The following is a 25,674-nucleotide window of genomic DNA, read 5'->3' as shown; positions in this document are numbered from 1 at the left end:
AACTAAATTAATATTCCCCTGTGCCAGAACGCCTACGTGGATTGTTATAAAAAAGAGATTCGTATCTGGAACTATGCACAAATCCAAAAATAATCGTCCTCCCTTTTCCTTCGATCAATTCTATCATATTCTTATATATATATATATACAACTTTTAAAGAAATTACTTACTTACTTACTGTCATAAAAAGGAACAAAAATAATAATCTTCTCGAGAGAGAGGAGAACTATGAACAAGATCGTTGAAATATTTTCACGAAAAATTTCTCTATCAAAAAAATATGAATATTAAAGAATCGTTCGTTCGACTTTATCTCAAACAGATGCGTCGTTCCTCTTTCGCAAATTCGAACGTCCACGTGTGGCTATCTACGTACGAGGAAGTACGAGGTTTGGACAAAAGTGTGGCTCCAACTTTTTTACCCCGTCGTTCCATTATCCGAACAAGGCTCGTTTCGTCTTTATGGATGTCACGAGTTTCCTTTTTAACATCCTTGAAAAGGAGACTCTCCCCTGACCTTAAACTCGACTTAGGGGAGGTTAACCTTGGCACGTGGCGATTGCCATGCAACGCGTTGCATCCCCTTCTGAAACGACGTCCCCGTAACGCGGTCTTCCATCCATGTTAAAGTGATAAATACATACGGGAAAGCGTGAGTGAATCTTTAATAAAAGCACCATCATCGAGTAAGGTCGATCGAATTTTCCTCGCGTATTAAAGGCGACCCTTCCTATTCTATTCACTCGCCAATGCAAAATTTCCTTCAAATCGATCGAGAAATTCCTCGCGTAGATCGTAATATCGGCTTACGTAAATAATAAGAGCGTTTAACAATCTCGTCTCGATCTCTGATGATTTCAACAGTTCGAGGCACGACTTGATGTTAAGTAATTACTCGAAGTAGAACCGTGCTAATTTTAATTTCTCTTCGTAATCATCGTAAATATACGATTGTAAAAATAAGATTCACCACAAATCCTTCCTTCCACGATTCTTTGAATAATTGAACCGTTCGTTGAGCCATTCAAGCTCAACGAAGGATACTAAATTCAGCGATGGTTATACGTGTGCTAGCGGAAACGATATTCCGTGAACGTGACGTTTCCGCGTTTTATTTATAACGATTGGTACAACATTGCCGGTATTAACCTCGCGTCACGGAAATACGACTACTGCTATTGTTAAACTGAATTTCGAACCACGCAATCTTCGGAAAAAAGATTTATAATCGAATAGTTCAATTGCTTCTTACTTACGCCTATATTGGAAACCGAATGAATTAGATTTATAATAAGATAGAATGTATTGGAAAATTATTTCTAGATTATATAATAAAATGATTAAAATAAATCTTATTTTTATTTGCAATAACGAAAAACTTCGATGGAAAAAAATAATTAATATCGAAATGTATCGAGGAATCTTTTGGAAAATAGTCGAAGAATTTATTTTATCGTTTATTTCGAAGTGTTAGACTTATCGTACGTTTCTATCGACCAAGCTTTCGTTTCATTCGAGCTATTTACCTGCAACATTAACGGTGTGGACCTTCTAAATACTAAATCGGCCGTTTTATATTCTCGTTACTGGCGTCAACGAATCGATCGGTATTCCAGTAATAGAACGGAGAAGGTAAATCATTCTAACAGTTACTAACTATGGAATTTTACACTTCCTCGAGGAAAGAGAAAATAACTTTTCCTCTAATCCTAACATCTCACCCGTACTCAGATCGAAGAATACCAGGGAGAATATGAAATCTTCACTCCCCCTTCTTGATCCTATTAAAATAAAGTCTCGAATCAATTATAAAATTAAAGAAACGGTAGAGAATGAAGAAATCGAGAGAATCGTAGAATCCTCCCCTCCACTCCTCCTGACCCAAATCGAGCCTTATCAATCGCTCGTTTTCACACACACTCCGGCTCGATCGATGCTTAACGGGGCGGGAGAGGAGGAGGTAAATCACTCCGATGACCTCCTCGATGATCGAGCCGGCTTGAAACGGTCGCCTCGGTGACCCTCGAGCGAGCCTCTCGCCACTCACCTCGTTCGAGGACACGGATCGATGCTCGGCCAGTGTCAATGTCAGTCGTAGGGCGAGGAGGATGCGCGACGAGGAGGAGGAGGTTGCAGCATTGCGTCATCCTGACGTCAGAGCAACCCCTTTCGCTTCCCTCCGCGCTTCTCTGTCTGTGTGTGCGCGTTTGCCCTTGTGCCGGCCCGGCTTACACCCCTCCTTTCAACCCTCTCCGCGTCCTTTCGCGCCGAGGAACAGGCCACGTTGCCCTTTTACGCCGCGCCTCGACCACCTCTCTCTCTCTCTCTCTCTCTCAACCTGTTGATCGACCGCCGAGAATAAACTTGAACCCTCATTATGGAAAATAACACGGCGATCCAATCGTGATATAATCGGCGCCGATCGATGATAGAGCGATGGAAAGGAGAGTATTGTTCGTTTTCGAAGGAGGATTTCTTTTCGATATTTTGTTCCAGAGAGATGAATAGCGGAGAATAGTCCATTTGATTTATCAGATATAAAGAGTATCGAAGTTTTTATCTTTATCGTGCGATTAATATATCTATTCGTAACAAGATCTGAACGTCGGATAATCGAAAGGGAAGACATTTCGAGGAAGACAAGATCGATAAACGGTTGTCTTGCACGGCCAGAAGCTGCGCCATTGAAAACCGTTTTATTTCTAATCGTATCTAACTCGAGGGAAGCTGTTCGATCGGCCAAGGTCCAAGCCGGGCTTCGAACATCGTGCAAACTCTTTCGATAATTGGCTTCGTGCATCGAATACAGGCGTCGTCTTTTCGTCCATGGAAATTCAACGTCGAAAATGGAAAGGAAACAATTCTGCTCTGCTTCTTCGACCATCTCGTGATTGCCCTTACGGGCGGATTTAAGAAGAAATCTCTCGCGGAGGAGGTCGAGAGGAAATACAAGTGGCGGAACTTTGTTTCGGTGAGAAAGAGATGAGGTGGAAAAATGAGATAAGGGTGGTTCTTCGTTATCGAGAGTGTTCCTCTCGCGATATCGATTTTAATTAATATATCGTAATTAAGCGCGGTGTTATCGAATCGAATTAAATTGGATTTCTTCGGATGTATCGATTTTACGATTATCTCTGGCCAACTTTATTCCATTTTAATCAATTTACGGGAGATAAGTTTGAGGAGAGATTCAATTTGAAATCGAGATGTCGACGCGAGGTAAATTTAATTGTTCGTTGAAATTTTATTTAATATCGTATTTTTCCTTTTCATCGCTCGCTTTGACAAATTGGATGGATCGATGTTTAATATTTAATAGCTGGAAAAGTGGCAGTTAAGAAGTTAAGATTAAAGGGTAAATGTAATTCACCCTCTTGATGACAAGATAACCTAAAATAAAAAATTAAATCCTCGAGTCGTCAACCTTTAAACTTTTGCAATCCAAGAATTAACAAGAAATCAAGAAAAATGAAAGTAACTCGACAATCCTCAATGCTTGATAATTCAACGTAAAGGGACAGCCATGTTATCGAAAAGAAAGGAAAACTCTTTTTCATTAACAACGATCTATAAAAGTATAAAAGTCAAAAATTGATACCAATTTCTAATTCTGATTTAAGATAAAATTAGTAAAATAATTGAAAAGAAAAAAATGGTCAAAGGTTGAATCGACGAGAAAGAAAGAGGAGCACAGAAGAGGGCCCTTGACATTGGGTACCAGCATCTCGAGTTACCCTCGTCTTACCCGGATGGATGCACCGCTTTCGGGTGGTCCAATGGGGGGGAAAAACGAGCAAGAAAAGGTGGGGAAGTAAAGTCCGCAACAACGAGCTGGTAATCGAGCAAGCACGCGATAATCGGTGCATTCTTATTGCTTATCGATCCCCTCGAGATTAAATAATCGTATCGTTGGTTAATAACACGCTTGCTTCTACCGGAGAAAAATATTAATCATCATCCATCAGCCATCTTTATCGAGGCATCGTGCGCTCGTAATTTTGCTTCTTACTTTCTTCCATTCTTATACGCGAAATTAACTTCAACCCTCTCTCGCGATATCTATATATAAAATTTGGATTAAATTAACCTCAATGCTATCTTTTGCCCACCGATTTTTGAAAGCCGGGAAATTTAAAAAAAAAGAAAAATTCAATTCCAACAATGCTACGACAGACGTAGAAGGACTTGTTCGATCTCACTTGGTGAAATTTATACTTTTGCACGTTTGAAAATTCGATCGAGAAATCGTGGATCTCGACCCAGAATCGATGTTTTCGCAACTGTTGGAGAGTCGAAAGCGAGAGTCTCGGCCGGGTCGAACCCAACACCACCGGCCAAGGTAGCGATTGGGCATCTTCGTTTTTCGGGACACCACGGGTCGGCCACCTGCCCGACCGATCCTCCTCGTTCGAGGTCGTTGCTCGATATTTCCAAGACGCCCGTCGAACTCTTGGAGTAGTATCCAAGATGGACACTCGAAGAGTACACTAGCCGAAGAAGAAATTCTCTCCTCGTTCAAACGCGAAAATCTTTTCTCCTTCGAGCGTGGAAAAAGCGGATTAAGACTAAGTCTCATTTTTTGGAAGAGGATTAATTTTGATATTTCTTAAATAAAAGCGTCCTTCGTCCTTGTCCTTCCGCGACAATTACGGGATAATTGGATTATAGAATAACTTCTCTTTTTTTCACGGTTAACCATCTTATAATTTATCGTAATTTATGCTTCTTCCGTATATAATTAAACATTAATTGGCCCATAAATAAGTAATTTTGAAACAGTGCAGTCGGGCATCATTATACCCAATTGGCCGGATTAAGACCAGAGTTCGGGCAAGAAATAATTCCACGATATAATTCTTAATTTTCAAACATCAAAATTCAATCTATTCGATTTAATTCGACGACAAAAATATTTATCACAACGAATCGAGGAGAGGAAAAAAGGAAGGGACCTCGATCAGATATTTAACCAAATACAAATCCGTCCGTGAAAAGGGAGAGCGAAGGTTAACGGAAGAAAATTTCCACGTCGGAAACGACGTAATTGGGCGGAGGAAAGACGACGTTTGAAACGGAACGAACGATTGTTATCGAGGGGTCAGATTAATCGTTTCGTTTCTTTCTTTTCCTTTTTTCAATACACAAATTACTGGCCGACTATCGAGGGTTTTCACGTGGAACCGCGGGGAAGGTGGCCGGCCAGGTGTTTCAACAACGTCGATTTTCTGGGTCGTCACGCCAGACGGACACCCTGGATCCCGTGTGTTTGGCACATGACTGTCGGGAACACATTTTTTACCGCCTCCTATCTAGGTCACACGCGCCACGCGTGAACCTATGATGCAAGCTTTCATGATTGATGCCTCTCCCTAAAATGCTCCGTGAAAACCGTAGCAACTGATTCTTCTTATTCGACATTTCTATTTTATCCAACGACGTCTTCGAGTAATTACTTATATAATATGGTGAACAATAAATATAATGATTTAGCTGAATGGATATATTTTGGTTATACGTGAATGCACGTGTCACAGGGAGGTCACAGAACAGCAACTGACGGTTCGAAGGCAAACAAAAGGATGCCAACTACAGAATAGAACGACACTGCTAGCAACGTTTAATAATAAAATTGTAGATAAAATTTCAGTGAACTTTTATTATTAATCCTATAACGGTAATTATTCAAGAGAAGAAGATAATTCATTCTGTTTACCTTCCACTTTGTAATTCCCCCTTTCGAAATTGCAATTGATACCAAGCAATTAAATATTCGAACAAGTGATTATCTTCCTAATATATATATATATATATCCTCGTTTAACTCGATTGTCCCGTGTTTCGGGGGGGATAAAGTGGATCCTTGGAAAGGCAAGATGTCTTCGGAGTTTGATATCTCGTAAAAAAGCATTTCGTTCGTGGGCAGGTGTTGGCTGAGGGGACCGCTGCTCGTCCCAACCACCTGCTCCTTTTTTTTATCCCACAATGTATTCCACACATTGTGTTCACACTGTGTGTCCGACCCTGCGCTCCAAGCCGGCCTGGCCTCCACGTGCCGCCGAAAAACCGGGCACGAGCTTCTTTCTTTCACCACGTATTTCGTCTTGAAATACACGCAATCCAGGCGAGAAGGATCGAAAATAACCTCGGCGAGAAATCTGACATAATGAAATTGCAAACGTCGAATTTTCTTTCGGTCTAATTTCGATTATCGTAGAATATTTGTTTTCCTTCTTCTTTTTCTCTTCGTTTTCGGACAAATCGTTAAAATAAAACCGTCGAAAAGAAACAAAGGGTTAAAACATTTTGATGAACAAGATCTCTCTCTTAATAAAAGACCAACGATTTCTTTTTTCGAAGAAGCAGGTGAAAGAAGATCCTAATATTAATAAATCTTTACGAGCTCTCTCTCCAACTCGACAAAGGAAATATTCCTTGAATAAGAATCGCCTCTTTATGCTTATCGCGTGTACTTTCCAGTTGGTCTATCTCCTCAGCGTGGAAAGCAAGCGGAGGCGCGATGCAGGTGCGACCCCCTTTTCAAGGTCCTGATACTCGGCCATACTTTCCGCGCTCCCAGACTCTGGTCAACGAATAGGATGACGAAAGGAAGAGAAATCGTCCTTCGAAACGGATCGATCTCTCGCATACCAGATGATCGTCGTCCAAACAGGTGATCCTGTTGAGCACGATGGAGATCGGTTATCTTGCAGCTTTTCCATCTTTCCCTCGTTAACATTCCTTCGTGTCAAATTCAATTCGAAAACCAAAAATATCGTAAATAATTTTTTAAATATTCGCTTTTGAGCGAAACCTTTATTCATTTTTCCAAGTTTTCTCCAAGTTTGATGTTTCTAAAACGAGCATAAGAAATAAACGTACGAATTGTTCCTTCATTTGTCCTCAGAAGAAAAAGAAGAAGACAACGATTGATCGACTTGAGGGGGAGGGGAAAAATTAATTAACCCTTTCGATCAACGAATATTATTCCTAAAAGCCGTACCGCATCGAGCAGCTTAATTTCCTTTCCCTGCACTTTGCGGGGGGGGGGGGATAAAATGCCCCCTCTTAAACCGTTCCCAACGAATTACGAAACGATCCGCTTTAATCCTTCCCCTGTTTACGTTACATCCTAATAATCGAAATATCATCAGCGTGAATTATTTTCCTTTATTACGTAAAATAACGTTATAACGTTATATTGTAACGGATCGAATTAAATAATAAACTCTTATATAATTCGAATAAAATAACAAATGAACAAATCTCTTATTATCTCGCCTTATTTATTATTGTGCAATAATTTAATAACATCCCCTCTTGCGCAACAATATTATTATTATCGTTGACCGAAATGATGAAAATTTATAATAGGAAATTTCGCGTATAATTAAAAAAAAAAAAAAAAAGAAATTTCTTTGGAAAGGCCAGCCTTCGAAAGGAAGACCAAGCAACCGCGTTACATACGAATGTACGAGGTCCATCCTGAAAGAGGGTTAACTTAGTGTCAACAAAATCGTAAATGAAAAATTTATCTTTCCACGTCGATGGCCACCCCACGCCGTTTCTATCTAGATTGCCTTGGCGCTAGGCCTTCCACACTCTTTGCTTGTAACAGCCCAAGTTCTACAGTCTATCGAGGACCTTGACACCATTCCGGCCGGTCGGTCAGGGCGGCTAGGTGAACCCAAAACGCGGCCAAGAATGTCGCGTAAGGCCTCCACAATTAGTTAATAATTCCCGGCCGTCCTTAATTTCGCGAGCACGAGGTGGATTAATTAAACTCTGGCTCGATCGAAACAAAAGGCGGTAACTTCTTCTTCTACCCCGTTTTTTCCTCGTTCGTGTGAAACACGTATTGGCCCATCTGATCGTGTCTATGTATGTTTCATATATATATATATATTTGAGCTTGATATTCGATATACGCGCGTCTCTGAGTCAAGGACATCGTTAACCCTCGTCATCGATTGGATCGAGGTTTTTTTTTTTTTTATGGTATTCGAAAATTATAAATTGTCTCACTCGAAAGGCGTTCGAATAATTTTTTACGACGAGTTTCGAAGTAAACGAAATTATCACTAATCAAATCGGTCGATATCGAACGTATTTGCAAGTTTGTTTCAACGAGTAAATGGAAAAGTGGTGGGGCAGTTAGTTATTTATAAGCATTCTAGAAATATGTATTCTAACGAGCGATCTTGCTTACAATTAGATACGGCGAAGTTTGGTCGCCTTTAGCTAGCTCATATTCTCAATTGTGAGAAGTAGAAGAATCGTGTCAAGGTTCGGCCGTGCTGGTATTAAACTGAGCGTTTTAAGTTAAGCGTAGGATGAAGAGTAAAGACGCGCAGGTGTCGCACGTACACGTCGCAATCGTGGCAGGGATTAGAGAAAAATTGGTTAAATCGATCAATTGAATTAATTAAGAGTTAATTAGCGCAAAATAAGGAGAAGAATATTTCGAAATTTCGAAAATTATTCTATTCGATTTAAATTTAAATTTTTGTTGATCGAAATTATAATGAATTTATAATGCATCTCGACGACGAATTGTTACACTTTTTTCTTTTTTTTTAAAAAAAAAAGAAACGACGTACGTATTGTGTGCAAATGAAAAATTTAACAAACTTTGCTTTGCATCTGTTTCCTTATTCTGCATAACTCCGGGGAGAACGATATTCCGATATTCGACTCGATGTATTCATCTCACCGGAAGTTAAATATTAACCTCGATTAACACCGATACTTCTATAAAGCTTCGGTATGAATAATGTGCGGATGACTAAAGATTTCTTCTTCCTCTTTTTTTTTTTTTTTTTTTTCCCTCCAATTCCCGGCTGATTTCATCGCGACGACCTCGCAAAGACCCCTACGTCACACTAACACTGTTATTTATTCCGATCCATTAACGAACTGTTAATTCTCGAATCGAAATTTTGCAATCGCCTGTTGAAAATTGAAAGGCAATCGTTGAAATTCAATTTCTCAATCATCAGGATCATCAAAAAGGAATTTTTTTTTAAAGTTAAAGTTAAATATCGGATATCCTCCAAACCCTTTGGAACAGGATTCTTTCTTCGTTATATTAAACTTCGAATCAAGAGCACGAGTTATATAGTTCAAAAGCAGCAATAATTGTGTTCAGAAATTTCTAATTTTCTCGTTTGCTCGTATTTGCATTGTCGCGCGAAAACACACTCGTCTTACTCCTCATCCTTCCCTCCAATTAAAAATTTTCAACTCTGTTCGCAATTTCGATATATTATTAAAGCTCAATTTTTCTTAAATGTTTCGCGAACAAAATGATTTATTATTATATTACGAATAATTATATTTGCAAGATAAAATGTATCGATCGGAATTAAATCGAAATTTCTCTTTCTTTTCCTCATCCGAGCATCGTTGAGTTGCACACATCGTTGCTCGCGGTATGTAATAACCTCTGACATATCCAAGATCCATTTGTTACACAAGCGACACATGCTCGATAACAGAAGGACAAATTTCAATGATCAAAGCAACGTTCTAACTCCGAGATCGAACGTACCCATAAACAAACTAAAAAAAAAAAAATAATCAAAGCTCTCTTTGTTCGTCCAATGAAGAAATAAAAAAATAATCCCGATCCGTGTCGAAGAGGAGGGATTTTAATTAATCAACACGTGGAATAATTACGAAGCTGGTAAACTGGAATTTAATTCTTGAAAGCGTTGGACGAGCAGTTTTCACGGTTCGCAGAATTCCAAGAATTTTTGTATTCATGTCCATTAACGTTATTTAACCAAGTTCTCGATACTCGAGTGGAAATCGTTTTGCGATTCAATGATCCGCTACCGAGAACGCGTATGCAAATCGATAGATGTGTACCAAACAGTTTTCGAAACAATCACTTGTACTTGTGCGCGTTCCGAGAATGCTTCCAAGTTTATCGAAATTAAATGCAATATTGTAATTAAGGTGAAAAATTTTGTTAGAATTTTATATCGTTCGCACGAATAAACTCTCCAACTGTCTCGACAAAAATTCATTGATCGTCTTTAAGCTCTTTCTCTGTCGGGTCGAAAATGTCGAAATGTCGATGCCAAAAATTCTGTTTTTTTTATACTTTATATAAGGACTCGATCTGATCAAAATGTCCAGGTTCAAAAACACCGTATCCTGGTTATCCTTCCGCGAGCTACAAGGACGTATGGGGTCAGTATGCGTGGGTTGTTGCACCGGCAGCGATCGATGCAGCTTGCAGAGTGGGGTGCACAACCCGGCTAGCAACGACCTACCACATTTCCACCCCCCTTGAGAACAGCAACAGGCAGCTATTTACCGCGGTTATCCGCTCGTGTTTTCCTTTCCTCTCTCTCTCTCTTTTCTTTTCTTTTTTTTTTTTTTCCAAATTGAATTGAACGACATTTTTCTCTGAATCTGAGTGAGCGAGCCACGAAGAATCGTTGAAAATATTTTTTGCTCAGATCGATTTATCACAAATTTATAAAATTCAATGAGAGAGAAAAGGAAGAAGATTTAATCGATTCGATTAAAGATCGGGTAGAATAAATAATAGTCGAGTCTTGAAAAAAAAATTTGTTGATAAACGTAATAATTTCATTTCACTGTATAACGTAATTGGTAAAAATTTAATTCATCCTTCTCTACATTTCTAAGAGATTCGTAAATTCTTTCAACGATTTTCTAATTTTTCTTTCTTTCTTTTTTTCTTTTTTTTTTTTCCATAATTGTCCCAATCCCTGGACGGTGGATATTCTATATCGTTAATTATAGCGCATTATCTGATTATCTAAATTTACAATTCAAAGCACGATATCAGTTTCAAGGATACGTCTAAAGTAATTAAACCGTTACACAAACCATCGTTGCTAATGGAATAACAGCGAATTGCATTCCTGCAAAACGAGGACAGTGTATTATATACACCTCGCATTGTATCAGAACACGCTATTATTTATTCGTTTCGTTAGAAAATTGATAATTAACGATCGATGCTTATGGATCTAATTTACCAAGTTTCCTTTCAACTTCGTAACACTTTCATCCTTACGGGAAATTAATTACCGTCTCCACTTTAATAATTTTAATTTTCATCTTCAATCTCCTTTCGTGTGAAATATTTTTCGCTCCTTTTCCACGAATAATCGAGGGAAATGAAACACGGTTAATTGAATCTTCGAATCGACGAGTGGCTCGTCGACTCGGCGAAATGAAAAAAAAAGAAAAAAAAAAAAAAAAAGGGAATTTCATTATTGGTTAACGGAAATGTTAAAAGGGGGATGTTCGATGATGGCCGAAGCCTTTCCCCTTTAACACGCTTTTCCTTTTTTAATTCCTCGTTTCCTCGCCGACGAGTGGCGAGTCAGACTCGAGCCACTCGACTTTTCGTTCTGCTAAATGAATCGCACTCGAATCGCAAAGCGACTTCGTCTTCTCGAAGTTTTTCTTTTTTCCCCCTAGATCGAAGCACGCGGTCGAGAGTTGTGCACTTTGAAATTCATTTCTTTGTTTCGAGGTTTTTCAATCGTTGAATATTTTTAACTTTTCAATATTCGAATTTATCAATTGTAGTGCCTTTCTTCGTCGACAAATCTTCGTACTCCCCGAATATTTTCGATCTTTCGATTTTCAAATTTTCAAATTTCCAATTGTTTGAAGAAGGTGGCACGATATTTAAAAATTCTAGAAATTATTTTCTGATGGAATCCACCAATTTCTCATTATATGAAATTTGATCATAAATCAATTTTATTATTTAAAAGGCCATGAAGATTCTTTCCATCGACCAGCAACCAGGGATGGTTCCATTGACGCAAAAAGGCTGTTAAAAATTTTCAAGATCGACGGACGAACAGAAATACCTCAACAGATTCGTACGTCATTCCTAAAGACGTATCCCTTGAATTATACGTTAATCGTTATTTCTAAACGAGGCTACGAAATTGTTTCCCCATTTCGACGTGCAAAATGGAAGATTGAATTACTTTCTGAACAAAATAAATAATTATTATTATTCAAAGATCAACAGCGAGATTCGTGGATCGAAATTTATGAAAATAAAATATTCTTACAGGATCACTGTAAAAAGCAATTATACGAGAAGTTTGAAGATAATGCTTGAAACGAATCGATCGAATTACCAAAAATTACGAAATAAGCGTGATAAAATATCGCTTCTTTTTTAAAAATATATCTTTAGAAAAGAAGAAAACTGCACAACGTAATTCGATTCAAAAATCACGGAGAGAGCGAGGGAGGCAAGGTCGTCCCTTCGGTTTTAAAGAAGAAACTTTCCTTTTTTACTTTAGAGGAGACGAGAAATTTCTAAAAATACGTCGCGATGTATCTTCATCAGCCTTTTCTCATCCCGAAACGTTTCGAACCACCCTCGCGATACATTATTAAACGCTGTGCCTCTTTCTCGTCCCACCCCATAAGAACGTAACGTGAGGAGAAAATCAACCGTGGCGGCAATTTACCTCGCGATAAAAATTAAACGGCTTCCACGTGCACGGAATCATCCTCGATGATCGAATAAATAAAAGAAAAAATAAGGAAGGGTGGCAAGGAGATTTATTTATACGAAGTTCGAATTTCTATTAATCCTCAACTTTCGATCGACAAATTTTCTAAAGTAAAAAAAAAAGAAATAGATGTAATAGAAAATAATCCCCTATCACCCCGATAAATTCGAATATTCGAAACCGAAGGTTAATCAGGAGGGGGTTCGATTTGCATGCGTGGACGGAATCATGCTCGATGATCGAATAAATAAAAGAAAAAACAAGGAAGGGTGGCAAGGAGATTTATTTATACGAAGTTCGAATTTTTATTTTCGTTAATCCTCAATCGATAAATTTTCTAAAGTAAAAAAAAAAAAAAAAAAAAAAATTAATTGATTTACCTGATTAAAAAAAAAAGAATAAATGTAATAGAAAATAATCCCCTGATCAACCTGATAATTTCGAAACCGAAGGTTAATCAGGAGGGGGCTCGATTTAAAGCCAAGGGTTGATTTGCATGCGGAGGTGGGCAGAGTGGAGAGGGAGGTCAAGGTCCCGAAAATTCGAGGGACCAAAGTTTTCCAAAGAGAGTGGAAGGAGGATGGAGGAGGGGTAAACAGGAAAGGGACGAAGATAGGAGGGGTTTGGCGAAGGGTGGCGATATCATTTTCGCTGGTGGTAGGCCGACCTCCAAATATTCCCCAAGAGCACGCACGTGCCACTCTACGCCTCTTCTTCCTTTTCCAAGGACGAAATATTTTTCACCGGGGAGGGGGGGGGTGGGGATGGTGGAACGCGGAGGGTTTCGAGCAGATAGAAATCTAAAATCCGCGTGGCAAAGGGAGGCGGTCGTTTCATTAATCACAGCCGGCTTGAAAACAAACTTGAAGAACTCGAGAGCCCGGTTGATGGCTCGCGAAGAAGGTTTATCATCGTCGTAAATTTTAATTCGAAACGTTTAATCGTTGATTAAAGACGTGTAATAATTGGACAGGAAATTGGAGACGTAGAATAGAGTTTAATATCGTACTATCTTTCCTATTAATTTTGAAAGATCTGTAAGATGTGTAATTCGAATAAAATTCTAAATTTAGCATTTAAATTATATTTGCTGTATCTGATAAGGGGGAAAAGAAAATGTGATAATCTAAAATAAAGGCTGAACCAATTTGTCGAGGGAGGAGCAGTTCATTCGAAATCCTTTGTCGCTTTTTAATGATGTTACTTGGAAATCTGTTTCCATTCTAAAATTCTGTCTAAGAAGAAAGATGTACAATTTGATTATTAAAATTCTTTTTTGAATCGAAAGAGAATTAGAAAGATCGTCTTCGAGATTGGATTGATCTAATTATCACTAACATTAATGAAACACGATAATAAAACTACGAGCAGAGATATTTGTATATATTTTTTAACAAATATATATCATAAATAATTATATTAATATTTGCATTTGATAGTAGAAAAAAAAATAGAATTCTTTTTTAGATCGGACGTGAAAAGACGTGTATAAATTATGAAAAATTTCTAATACATTAGACATCCCTGGGAAAATGTTCATCCAGATTTGAAACTTAATTTCAAACGGAGAAGTGACGGTAAAAAAAATATTCTCGCTGGATAATACGATTTAAGAGCGAAAAACTTAACCGCTCTGCTTATTTTTCTCGCAGGATGACCGCTTTTTTCTTTTTTTTTCAAACCCCATCAAGAGGCTAGAAATTGCTTCGAGACCCACCGAGGGAATTTTTGGAGAAATTGGATAAAATCTCGCGACGTTTTTCTCGGACTTTCGTTTCCATTGTAATCCGGCCTGACTTTTACCTGATTTTCCTCTTTTTTCCAAAAAAAATATAATCTTTTACACTCTTTTCGCGATTTACCAAGATAATAAAGTAGTGTCGTATAAAAAAAAAGTATAAACCATTGTAATTATGATCCAACTCTAAAATCCTATAAAAAAAAAATTAAAGAACTTATGACTTATCGAGTTCTCGGTCTGTAAAGAAAGAAAAAAATTGTCTTACCTAGAAAAAAAAAAAAACGTATTATTTCACAAAACAAAGTGAAGGAGGAAAGCGAGTGAGAACAATAATAGAATCGTAAATTTTAAGAATGCTAGAAAATCGGTAAATGATCGATATGATATTTTCAATGTCTGTCAACAAAATATTGATCGAGAACAGTTCGCAAACTCGAAGGGGAAAATCTAGTTTTCTCTCTATCCACGTGACTCGATAAAGCTCGGCCGGTTCACGTTTCTGTTTCCAATTCGACGACAATGCGGCGATCCTCTTTTATTGATTCCCATCCCATCCTCTCCTCCCCGCGAAACAATCGGTCTGTTTTCCACGCGGACGCGTAACGTGTTTCGCGTTATCACGGATGACGAATGTCCTTGTCACTGCCCGAAGATATCTCCTCTCCCCGCGCGCCCATTCCTTTTAATTCGTTTTAAGTCGAGAATTTTGAAAATTGTGTCGCGGATATTTCGATCGTGAAAAAAAAAGAAGAAGAAGAACTACCCTCCCACGCGTGAATTAATTTAATTTCTAATCTAATTAATTTCCATTGGTGTCGTTTTCCATTTTACACGGAGTGCCAATATTTGCCACGAAGAAAGAATCGATTCTCCAAAGGTCGAAAACGAAGATAAATATTGGTACAAAAATATAACGATCGAGAAGCTCGTTTGTCGTGAAGCGAGAGATATCTTCCGTCTCTGCTTCTGCTTCGTCGAAAACGTACGTGCGAAATGAAAAGGAACGAAACGATATTTTGCGATGATATAAGATGATATCTCTTCTTTTTCCTTTTTGTCCCCGCTTTATAATTTTCCACAATGTTCACCATGGATCACCATTCGTGATTGAACACAATATAGCGATATTCTTTAACATTAACTACTATAATAAAAATTCCCCGTTTAACAGATGCAAAACAAATCAAATTAAAATTCCAATTGCTTCGTGCATTCCAACGTGTATATCTCGAGGCGCCTTCCACGTGTAACATTAACGCTGTGCAAGCGTGTAGCACAAAATAGAAAAAAAAAAAAAAGTAATGATATAGATTCGCGGGTGAAGGCCAGAGGAAAACGACACGTGAATAACAATCGTGCGTTATCAGTCGCATGGCGCAAATAGTCGCGTTAGGAAACGGTGCGTCAGCACCAAGTTCAAGGCCACCCAGACACGTGATACTATATCTCGCTGTTCGAATTGCGAGTAAACTTTTGAAAATTTCGCGATTATCCCATACGCATTGAGCACTTAAATATATTTAATTTTCCTCTCTCTCTCTCTCTCTCTCTTTTTCTGCAAGTTTTTAATTCCAACCCGTGGAAAAAGCAAATAATAACGAAAAAGCAATTTATCGAGCTTATTTAAACGCGAGACTATAAGATTCGTCGGTCGTTCTTCGATTACGACCGTATTAAAATTAACAACGATACGTCGAGTAAAAAAATTCGAGTGCAACGAGACCGAGTATAGCATTCTCCATTCGAAATTATTTGTTTCTTACCTGTTATTAATTAGTAAGAGTAGAGAAATTAGATTGGGTGTCTTCTTTTTCAACGGAGAAAGAACTCGAACACTCGGTTGGTCGTTTGCCATTTTCAAAGGCACGTGCGTAGATTTTTCTTTCTTCTCCTCTCTTTCGAAGTTTCTCTCTTCACGGTAGAAACTTTTGTTCCACGTGTAGCTACAATTTTTTTTCCTTCTCTTTTTTATAATATAAATATGCACGGTTTAATTCATTTTCAAACTTATCAATATTCGATGCATTTTAATAAATACATTATTCATACATTATGCATTGAAATTTTTAATCTATCTCAAGAAAATAAAAACAACAATTAAATCATGCTTATCCATTTTACTTTTACTCATTTCTCAAATATTATTATTCTTCTCTTCGTGCTTGTATATCTTGTTTTATTTTTATTTACACGCTGATTTTTAATCGGTATCGACGAGATCGAAATTGAAAAAGAAAAAAAAAAAGAAAGAAAGAAAGAAAGAAAAGAAAAGACAAGATAACGAAGAAGTGGAAAATTGCAAGAATCAAAGAAATAGATATATGTTGTGAGTCATTTTACGTTTACGCAGAAATAATTGCGTTTACTCGATGATTAATTAACAACATTCTTACTGTAAAAATTGTAAACGTGTCCGATTATCTATGAAAGAAAATATATATATATATATATAAATTCATAATGAAAGACTGGCGCCTAGATGTACGTCGCTGTTAATCTGTCACAAGTGTCAGGCGATACCGATAAGAAGATATTGCCACACCTTACGATTCGAATCGATACAAACCGATCGGAAGAAAAAGTAAAAAACGCACGCGCGAAAGAAAATGGAAAACGATAAGATCGATACGAGGCAAACCGACGTGTCGTTCCATCATGTCGAATGGAATCACAGTTGTCTACAGATAGATACAACTCGATACATATATACCCGATAAAAATTTCTCACTTTCGAATCGAATCGCACAATTCTTGCGAATCTTCCAAACCTATTTAAAAACGAAAAAAAAGAAATCTTCATCGTCGTTTCAAATCCCCCCCCCCCTCCCCCGCAACAGGTAGATGCTCAAAATCAGGCGAGAGATCGTATAATAATGCGAATTGCAACAAGTCGATCCTCGATCGAGATGACAAAGAATCGGAGAAAAGATTTAATTACGGATAATAACGCCGTCTCCTATCGCGGCGCGGATCGAAATTTTTCGTTCTGTCCGTGGCAAGGCCGCGGATATTTGCCGACCAATCGGGAACCCCGGCTTATTTCCAACGGCGGCCGCGTTGGCGACGGCGTTTCGCTTACGACACGTATCTGCCGCGGTCACATGTTGGACGGTGCACGTGAATCTTATTGAAACATTCCGGCTTACGTGTATACACACGTAAGATGTGTTATTCACGTAACGCGAGTACCAAAGTTCCCGGTAATCGTAAGGTCAATCGTTTCTCGTCGTGTGTTGCAACACACAGAGCGAAACTACCTTGACAGTGAACAGAAAATGCATTATGCAAGATGGCGCGTAGGAAAGAGGCGTCGCTCGATTGGCCTATAATGACGCCCAATTAAAATACGTTGCCGCCGCGGAGAGGTGTACGGTTTTTGCATGACAATTTCGCCCTCTCTCGCGGTTCAATCGCGTTTCCATTGTTCGTGGAAATATAAATAAAGGTTCGACGAGAAATCGACGATCAACGTGATCGATATTGAAACAATTTAAATTTTGAATTCGATTTTCCTTTTCCTTTTCTTTAAAAAATGGAGATTCCAAGAAATATTATAATCCAGTATAAATTGATGCAACAACTCGGGGGGAAAAGAAGAGGAATAACAACAACTGCAATCAAACTGCAAATAATAACGCACAATAAATAATAAACGCTACGCAACGATACAAAAATAAAGAGATAACAGTTTCTTTTTCTTTTTTTTCTTTTTTTTATAAGGGGGAATATATACTTCAAGGAATTGGTTATCGTTCGTCGAGGAGACGATTATCTGTGGTGGCATCGACCGTGCACAAAACGATAAGAAAACGACCATTGTCCTCCCTCTGATCCGTGAACTTGAATAAGCTCGACAAAGGAAACGGCGCAATGCGTACGTTGCAATGCGTTCGTTGCAAATTAGACGGCGACAAATTCTCACGAGGGTTCACCAGGATATCCTGTCGTCGAGTCTGACCCCTCTTCGATTTCCAGTAGAAAGTAGGTCGAGGGGACGTGCCATGGGCACACCCTGCTCGTACTCGAACTCGTGAATGGTGTCTGCACTGTCGCTTTTCAACAACGGATAACGACCCGTGTAAACAGATTTTTCAGTTTGGAAAGAGACCAATTTCTCCCTTTTTTATTCACCCCACGATCGAAAAGACGTGACTGTGATTCGACGTGTAATTGGATTGGCCCGTGACACGAAAGTGAATCATCATCGGAGCACAAAAGCTTTGGGTATAATCCAAATAATAATTTTCGTCGAACTTTTTTTCGCCTCGTGGTTATTAAGTTTCAAACAGCGTTCCGTTTTAAACAGCAAGATGGACGTAAGTAAAAAGGAGAGTAAAAAATTATTATGTAAAGCACTTGGAAATGTGAGATTTTCTTTCAATAAATAATTTCGATTAAACATTCAACTTGGGAATGTGAAATCATCGATTCGCGAAAAATCGATCTAAAATTATTTTCCTACTTTCTAATCCTGTGGAAAGAAGGAACGAAGGAACGCTGGAACGATAAATCTTAATCGCGAAGCCATCGATGGTCGTTTTACGGATTCGAATTAATTAATTGAAAAGATGGAAGAATTTAATATCCAGCATTTCTCGTCGATATCTTGTCGCCACTGACGTCCAAGATTCTCGGATTAAAAGGATCGAATAATTTACGCCCCCTAGAAAATATCCATTTTCGATTAGTCAGACACTGCTATAGCGTCACTCCTTCCTCCATTCCTGCCCAATCTTCTCGCAAATTAAGCAAAGCCATTCAATAATCCCTTATCCTCGCAAAAAAAAAAAAAAATCCGACAAACAGGCTATTTTTATCTTCGTTAAAGCTGTTCGAAATAATCCGAATAAATCTAAATATAAATAAAAAAGGAAAAGGAATATTTACTTCCTCCCGATAAATTGGAACACGATTAAACGAACGTTGCGAACCAACACTGATCCGATTAATTGATCGAAGAAGTTCGTGATTAAACGATCGAACGCTCGTTTCGAACAGGTCGAAAGATTCGTGTATGCAATCTCTGTCACGTGTCCGTAACGAAGAATGCGAAACGTCTTCTTCGTGCATCCAAGCACGAACGCGTTGATTGAACGAGAGAACGCGCGTGTGTACGCGTAGAATGCTGAAAGAAACACGGGCGAAGGACGTCTTCGTGATACGTACACGATTATAATTTGCGGGAGACGAGCGGCCATCTTCGAATAATCGTTTTTCGACCTTCGAACGCCATCTAGTTCATCACCGAGTCATCTTCTTTTAAACGTCGTATTCCACTGTTGTAACTTTTTCTCGTTAAATTTTTCTTTCTTATTATCCATAAATTTTTTGTAAATGGAAAAATATTCGCGTAATCTATCTACTGGACTGTAATTCCACTTGGACTCGTGCACGAAGCAAAACAATTGGAAACCTTGACAGTTTTTATGTATATATATAAAATAGATAAGTATAAAAATCAGTAAGACGGTTCACGTCATCAACAACAATGTTGACCACCTTGCAAAGCAAAGTCCATGATCGAACTTCCTCGAGGGAGGGGAGGGAGCGATATCCTCCAGATAGGTGCAAAATAAAAGCTAATGGTCCGGGGTGGAGTGACCCTCTTATCGGAATAAAGACAATAATAACACGATAATAACGTCTCTCTGTTGAACAAAATTAATGAAACGTCGTGTAATCGACCGAATTTCGATATTCCATGATTTGTACAACGCGAATTTGTTTTCTATGAACATTGCCTATATACAACGGAAGATAGGAGAGGTTGCGTGTGATTAAAGAGTAATAATAATGAAAACAAGAAAACTCGAAAAACCATCTCGATGTATCGTTCAATACTCAACCTCAAACTGAATCATAACTTATGGAAAAAGATAAGAGGAGATTGCGTGTGCTTTTAACTTTGGAAATTGAAGAAGAGCTTTCCATCTTCCGTATCAAGCATGATTTAACCTCAAACTATTCCACAATACGCTTTCTACCATATTAAAAAATAAGAATCAAAACAAAGCTAAATTCACGTCAATGCATCGTCCAATAGTCAACTCTATGCCAAACTTCCTTCAAACTGAATTAAAATTCTACGACATATCTGTATACCTGTTTAACTTCGAAGATCATTGAACAAGAAAGAAGAAGTCGCAGCTTCGACAACTTCGATAAATTTCTTCGGGGCGTTGTTTTCCACTCGAGAAAGAAGGGAGGAAGAGGTGTGCGCCAGGCTGGCCTTCCTTCGTGGGGCAACGTCCTGTCGACAGAGAAAATTACGATTAAAAAAAGAAAGAAAAAGACGGGAAAGAAAGGCCGTGATAACGGAACGCCTCGCGACGATAATTCGCCTCTTCAAAATTTCTATCGTCGCCGCCTTACGCGAACGGTTATCAATTTCGCGCGAGATGAACAGTCAAGGACGTGGACCTCGTTTGAATACGAATTGCGCCAATTAGGCTCACCTTTATTCCCGGCGCGTCTGTTTGTCCGCTGATTGGCCAGGATTGCCGGCCACTGTACGCGCGGGCTTCAAGTCCCGACGCTTCAATTCCGATCCGAGGTCAGGTCAGATCTTGAAGGGTGACCGAGATCGCTCGTCTCCGCTGATAATTGGCCACCGCAGATAAAAGCCTTCGTTCTTCGCTTCGTTCTTTTTATCTTCCTGCCGCGATTCCTCCTCCCGTGTCGTTGATTCCTCTTCGGGTTCGTTGAACCCCCTCGACGATCGATAAAGATTCAATTGGGGCCCATGATGTTACGGGAGAAAGAATCGATTGAAATTCTTCTCGAAGGAAGAAAGGAATGGAGAAACGATGCCCCTTTTAGCGTAATAATTATTAATTGAATTATTAATTACTTTGAACAATCGAGCGGAAAATATGGAATTCGATCTTCTATCTTTTCTCTGTTCGAAAATATCGTATTAGAAGCGTAGCGGTGCTTGTGCTTCACTTCTGTGACGTGTTCTTATTGCGTGTTTTCTCAGGTTAAACCTGGTATATCAGCCTGTTAAGCGATTAAGATCTAAGGAGCGAAGCAAGGCGTTAAAATTACATAAACGTTACCTTGTCAAATAACGTGATAAATAAAGTGATACGGAAGAAAAAAAAAAGGGAGAAGAAATGCATCGCATACGAGATGTATAATTTAATATATTCATCTTATTATGTCGTAAGAAATTCGGAAAAATCATCGATTCACGACGATTCTATTAATTCGTTTGAAAATATGTGTTACGCACTTGTCCCGATTATAAGTTACAATTTGCATAGACTCGTCAAAATATCAAGGCCTTTTCTCCACGTGTAATTCCGGAACAAACGGATTCCACGACGAGGGAGGGAAAGTATCGTATCCTTGATTTTCGCTCGAGGAGGAAATTGCGGTTTTTCTTTTGTTTTTTATAAAAACACGATCGTTCCCATCGTGGACACATTTTAACACTCGTCGTTGTTGAAACGTGACACAGGACATTGCGGCCATCGCGTTCACCCCTTTGTGTAGACGCAACCGCTGCGGAAGTCACGTGATTATATCTTCCTGTCTTTGTTTTATCGCGACCGATAAAACAAAGGGACGAGAGAGAAACAAAAACAGCGTGGAATGAAACGTAAAGAAAAAAAAAAAAAAAAAAAAAAATCGAAATTAATATCGGGATCCTTGACTACGATATTAATTTTATACGAGTGTGACGCTTAAAATGTCACGCGATTTCCCTCTCGATGTAATTACCCGGATCGAATCGAAGGTGATGCTTTCGAGGCATCTTAGAAAGCTATTATAGTTTCAAGGCTTTTTCAAAGAAAACATCGGGATTGATTGAACACATTGTTGTATTTTTGTCGATGAAAAATCAAACTCAAGTTCAATTTTTTTTACTGAACATCAATAAATAAATAATTACGAACTTATCCAATGCGATCTTTGGAAAAGCAGAATGAATTTTTCTGATCGGCAATTTTTTCCTCTCTAGAGAAAGAATAATTTAATTTTTATTCGATGAATTTGAATTTAAGAAAAAAAAAAAAAAAAAAACGAACGAACGGAACGAATAGAAAATAAATTTTATTTCCCCACAAAGAACGATAATTAATAAATCATTTCGATATAAATGCCACGAGCGGCCCTGATCGCTGGCCCCCAAGTATAATAGCTTTCTTTCACGTTCACGTCGACCCTGAAAGTTTGTAACGCGACACAGGACGCTGCGGTTGATAGATACCTTCCTTTTACCAGCATTTCCGTCTAGACGAGTCGTTAACACTTCCTTAAAGCCTACTGGTCTTAACATCGCAACCGATTAATCATTATAATCATCCTTGACACTCCTGAAGAGAATAAGTATATTCTTCCTAATATCGATTAATCCTTATTCCGTCGTTACATCGTTGTTATTATTATTTTCTTTTTATCGTTACGTTGTGTTCGTTCGTTTCGTTTCACTTGCATTCACGAATCGTTCGAATGAGATAAACGAATGGACGATTTTATATTTTCCAATCGTGTATTTCATCTGAATGTCGGGCGGGAAATCCATCCATGAGGCAAACTATCGAGCGTTATATTTTTCGATTAAGATAAAAAAGAATGTGACGTGACAAAGGTCAATCTGATTGTCAGCTGGAGATCCGTTATAGGGAACTGCATACAAAACATAATTCCGAGATATCGATCTCTTTTCATTCTCTACGCTGTGTCCTTCGGGATTTAGACGAAGATAAACGTTACTAAAATATTCGCGTACGTTTTTCAGACGCTGGTCAAATCAATCTGTAGAATTGAACGTCTTATCTTCATCATCGTTGTAAAAGAAAAAAAAAAAGAAATCGATTTATCAAATTTTCTCTCCTTTCTCCTTTCAATGTTATTATTATTACCGTTTGAGATCAGATACGCGGCTATCTGAAACAAATTACGAAACAAGAGATTGAAATGACAATGGATCGAGGCTGTGACAATGAAACGATGAGATTGGAAAAGGAAGCGAGAGCAATGTGGAACAATCACATGGATAATAAATAATTAGCTCTGTACTGTCATTGAGGAATACGGACAGAAGCCCAAGGCCGACGAAGGACACCTCTCACACAGGTGAGAGGATAGCGGTACTCGTGGCACACACGTCACACCGATCTCCTGATTCCTCGATCGATTTTTTATTGTTCTTGACGAGAAACTAGAACCAACGTCACACGTTTCCACGCCACTTTTATTCCTGATCGTGACAAAATGTTTTCCAGACGGAAGGCCTTAAGAGCGATAGGCCGGTAGTATTTATGACAATCATTGCGATCTTGAACGGTGCATTCTATAAGTGATATTGTACAACGTGTTATTTTTGAAGTGAGTCATGCAATTGCGTTCAATGTCGGTTTTAAATTCGAATATACTCGAATATACGAGAATTTTAAAAGAGAGGGAGAAAAAAAAAGACTTAACAATTTGACAATTCTGTTCGTTCGTGTGATCGATGAAATTGTCGGATAATTCGGTGTATTTAATTTTTATTATCGGTGATAATTAAATGAACGATAACTTCTCTTCTATATTCTTGGAATAATCATTAACCTCGTTTCGTAGCGATCGTATCTTGATTCATTCTATCGCATTTCTTGCGATCTATAATTTCTCGTAGAATATCACGTTTCAGCTGTATTTTATCGAATGAGAAACATTTTCCACGAAATTCGTATCCACTCCCGAAACAAAACAAACTGCTTCAGGAAAAACGAACGCGATGTAACATCCTCTAATTTTCTTCCCTCGGTTAATTAATCATTCGACGAAATCTTATAAGAAATAATCACGTTCAAACGATAATCATAATAATAATGCAACATCCTTCATCCTCGCTCGTTTACACATACCGAATAATTAATCATTCGGCCAAAATCTCACCATGATAAATAATCAATAAAATCCAAATATATCCCTCCTGCCAATTTGTTTCCACAAAACTTATAATCTTCCGCCAAATTTCCAAACTCTCTCTCTCTCTCTCTCTCTCTCAAAGGGAAAAATCTCTCAACCTCTCTTTTTCAAAATTCCAAGAAATCGTGTACGCTCTCGAAACGACGAACAGCATGAACAAGCAAATTCGTTTCGTCGTCATAAAACGATACTCTGGAAAGGATCGATCCGCGTAAGAATGCAGAAACCGTGAACCACGCATCGAAACGGTGGAAGGTCGTTGCATAAAGGCCTGCGTTGGCTCATTCACGCGTGCAACGGTATAACGGATCCCGCGAGAATATTTATGCGATCCGACAATCGGGATCTTACGTAATCGAAAGAGCAGAGAGAGAGAGAACTGGAATAGCGGGAACTGGTCCCAGTGCGATAATTGCCCAGGCTTTAATCGGTCGACGCACGCGTCCTTCGGGCAAAACCTGGCCTCAAAGAGAAAACGATCCTCGCCTATGGCGTCTTTATCTACACACGTCGAAGGTAACGATAAAGAACGTTCGAGTTAGCGGATATTACATCATTAACGCGACGAATAATTCGCCAATAATTGCGAGCAAGTGATTTTGCAATTCTTTCTCTTTTTTTTTTTTTTTTTTCTTTTCAATAGTGTATAATTGTATGCACTCGTTCGGATTAAGGAATTTGGAAAGTTTCCTCTTTTTGAATTGGGGACAATTTACGGGTTTCTAATCTGTAAATCTGTCGTTGCAATTTAATTATTTCGAAAACTTTCTATTATTGTTGAATGGAATAATAGAATATTTTACGATCGATATTTATATATCTGTTGGGCCCATTGTAAATGGGGCACGAACCATGATAAATGGGAATAGTAAGAAGAATCATGGAACAATGGAACAATGGAAGAACCGTAAATAGTAATGGAAGGAAATTTTTACGAGAAATAATTTTACTATAAAATTCAATACGAAGCTCGAACGAGAACTCTGATATTATATAATTAAATTTAAACAATAACGAATCATTCTCCGTTAAGGTAATCAAAATCTAACAAATCTATCTTCCAATTTTTCTCGGATATCAATCGATACACCTGTAAAGTACAGCAACGATATATATATTCCACCAATGACATTATCTGAATGAAATCGAACACCTGGTGAAAGACACTTTTGCAACAAGATTATACAATTAATCCTTCCAACTAAAATAATCTCTATGAATATTTATCACGAAACCGACTCGAAATCGATCTTTGAGATTCGATCGGTAACACGACTCGCCTGCAACACCTGTTCATTTGCAACAATGCGCCACCGGTTCGCATGCTCGATTATCGCGAATAAATGCGTCGAGTGCGCCATTTTGTACGAAGAGACAAAAGACGGTCGAAAATTGTCTTCGTCCCAGTTCGACCGACAACTTTGCTAACTCGTTCATTACGTATTCGAATTGGATTAGGGTTGTATACGTTGTATAAATTA

At 38.4% G+C, this 25,674-nt stretch overlaps 1 protein-coding gene across 14 annotated transcripts in view; it reads right to left on the bottom strand.

Annotated features, from left to right (window-relative positions):
- Positions 1–25,674, bottom strand: part of LOC105736854 (uncharacterized) — a 108,484-nt gene that overhangs the window by 62,568 nt on the left and 20,242 nt on the right. The window contains exons 6-7 of one of the 14 annotated variants that reach the window (XR_015292653.1): positions 20,725–21,081; positions 20,372–20,519 (exon numbers count right to left, since the gene is read on the bottom strand). The exons of 11 other annotated variants lie outside the window; for them this stretch is intronic. Coding sequence is in view for 2 of the 3 variants with exons in the window: in XM_086910459.1 (XP_086766585.1) it covers positions 23,012–23,164 (153 nt within the window). In the remaining variant the exon portion in view is untranslated. Of the gene's footprint in view, positions 1–20,371; positions 20,520–20,724; positions 21,082–23,006; positions 23,165–25,674 lie in introns of all 14 variants that reach the window. 2 more of the 14 variants (XM_086910459.1, XM_086910460.1) reach the window with 2 other exon arrangements.

This window comes from Apis florea, unplaced genomic scaffold, assembly GCF_048593485.1.
Source record: "Apis florea isolate Af1SG1 unplaced genomic scaffold, ASM4859348v1 contig_3184_pilon, whole genome shotgun sequence".
Classification (NCBI taxonomy): domain Eukaryota; kingdom Metazoa; phylum Arthropoda; class Insecta; order Hymenoptera; family Apidae; genus Apis; species Apis florea.
The sequence above is the reverse complement of the archived record's forward strand: the minus strand, read 5'-3'. Positions and strand labels throughout refer to the sequence as shown.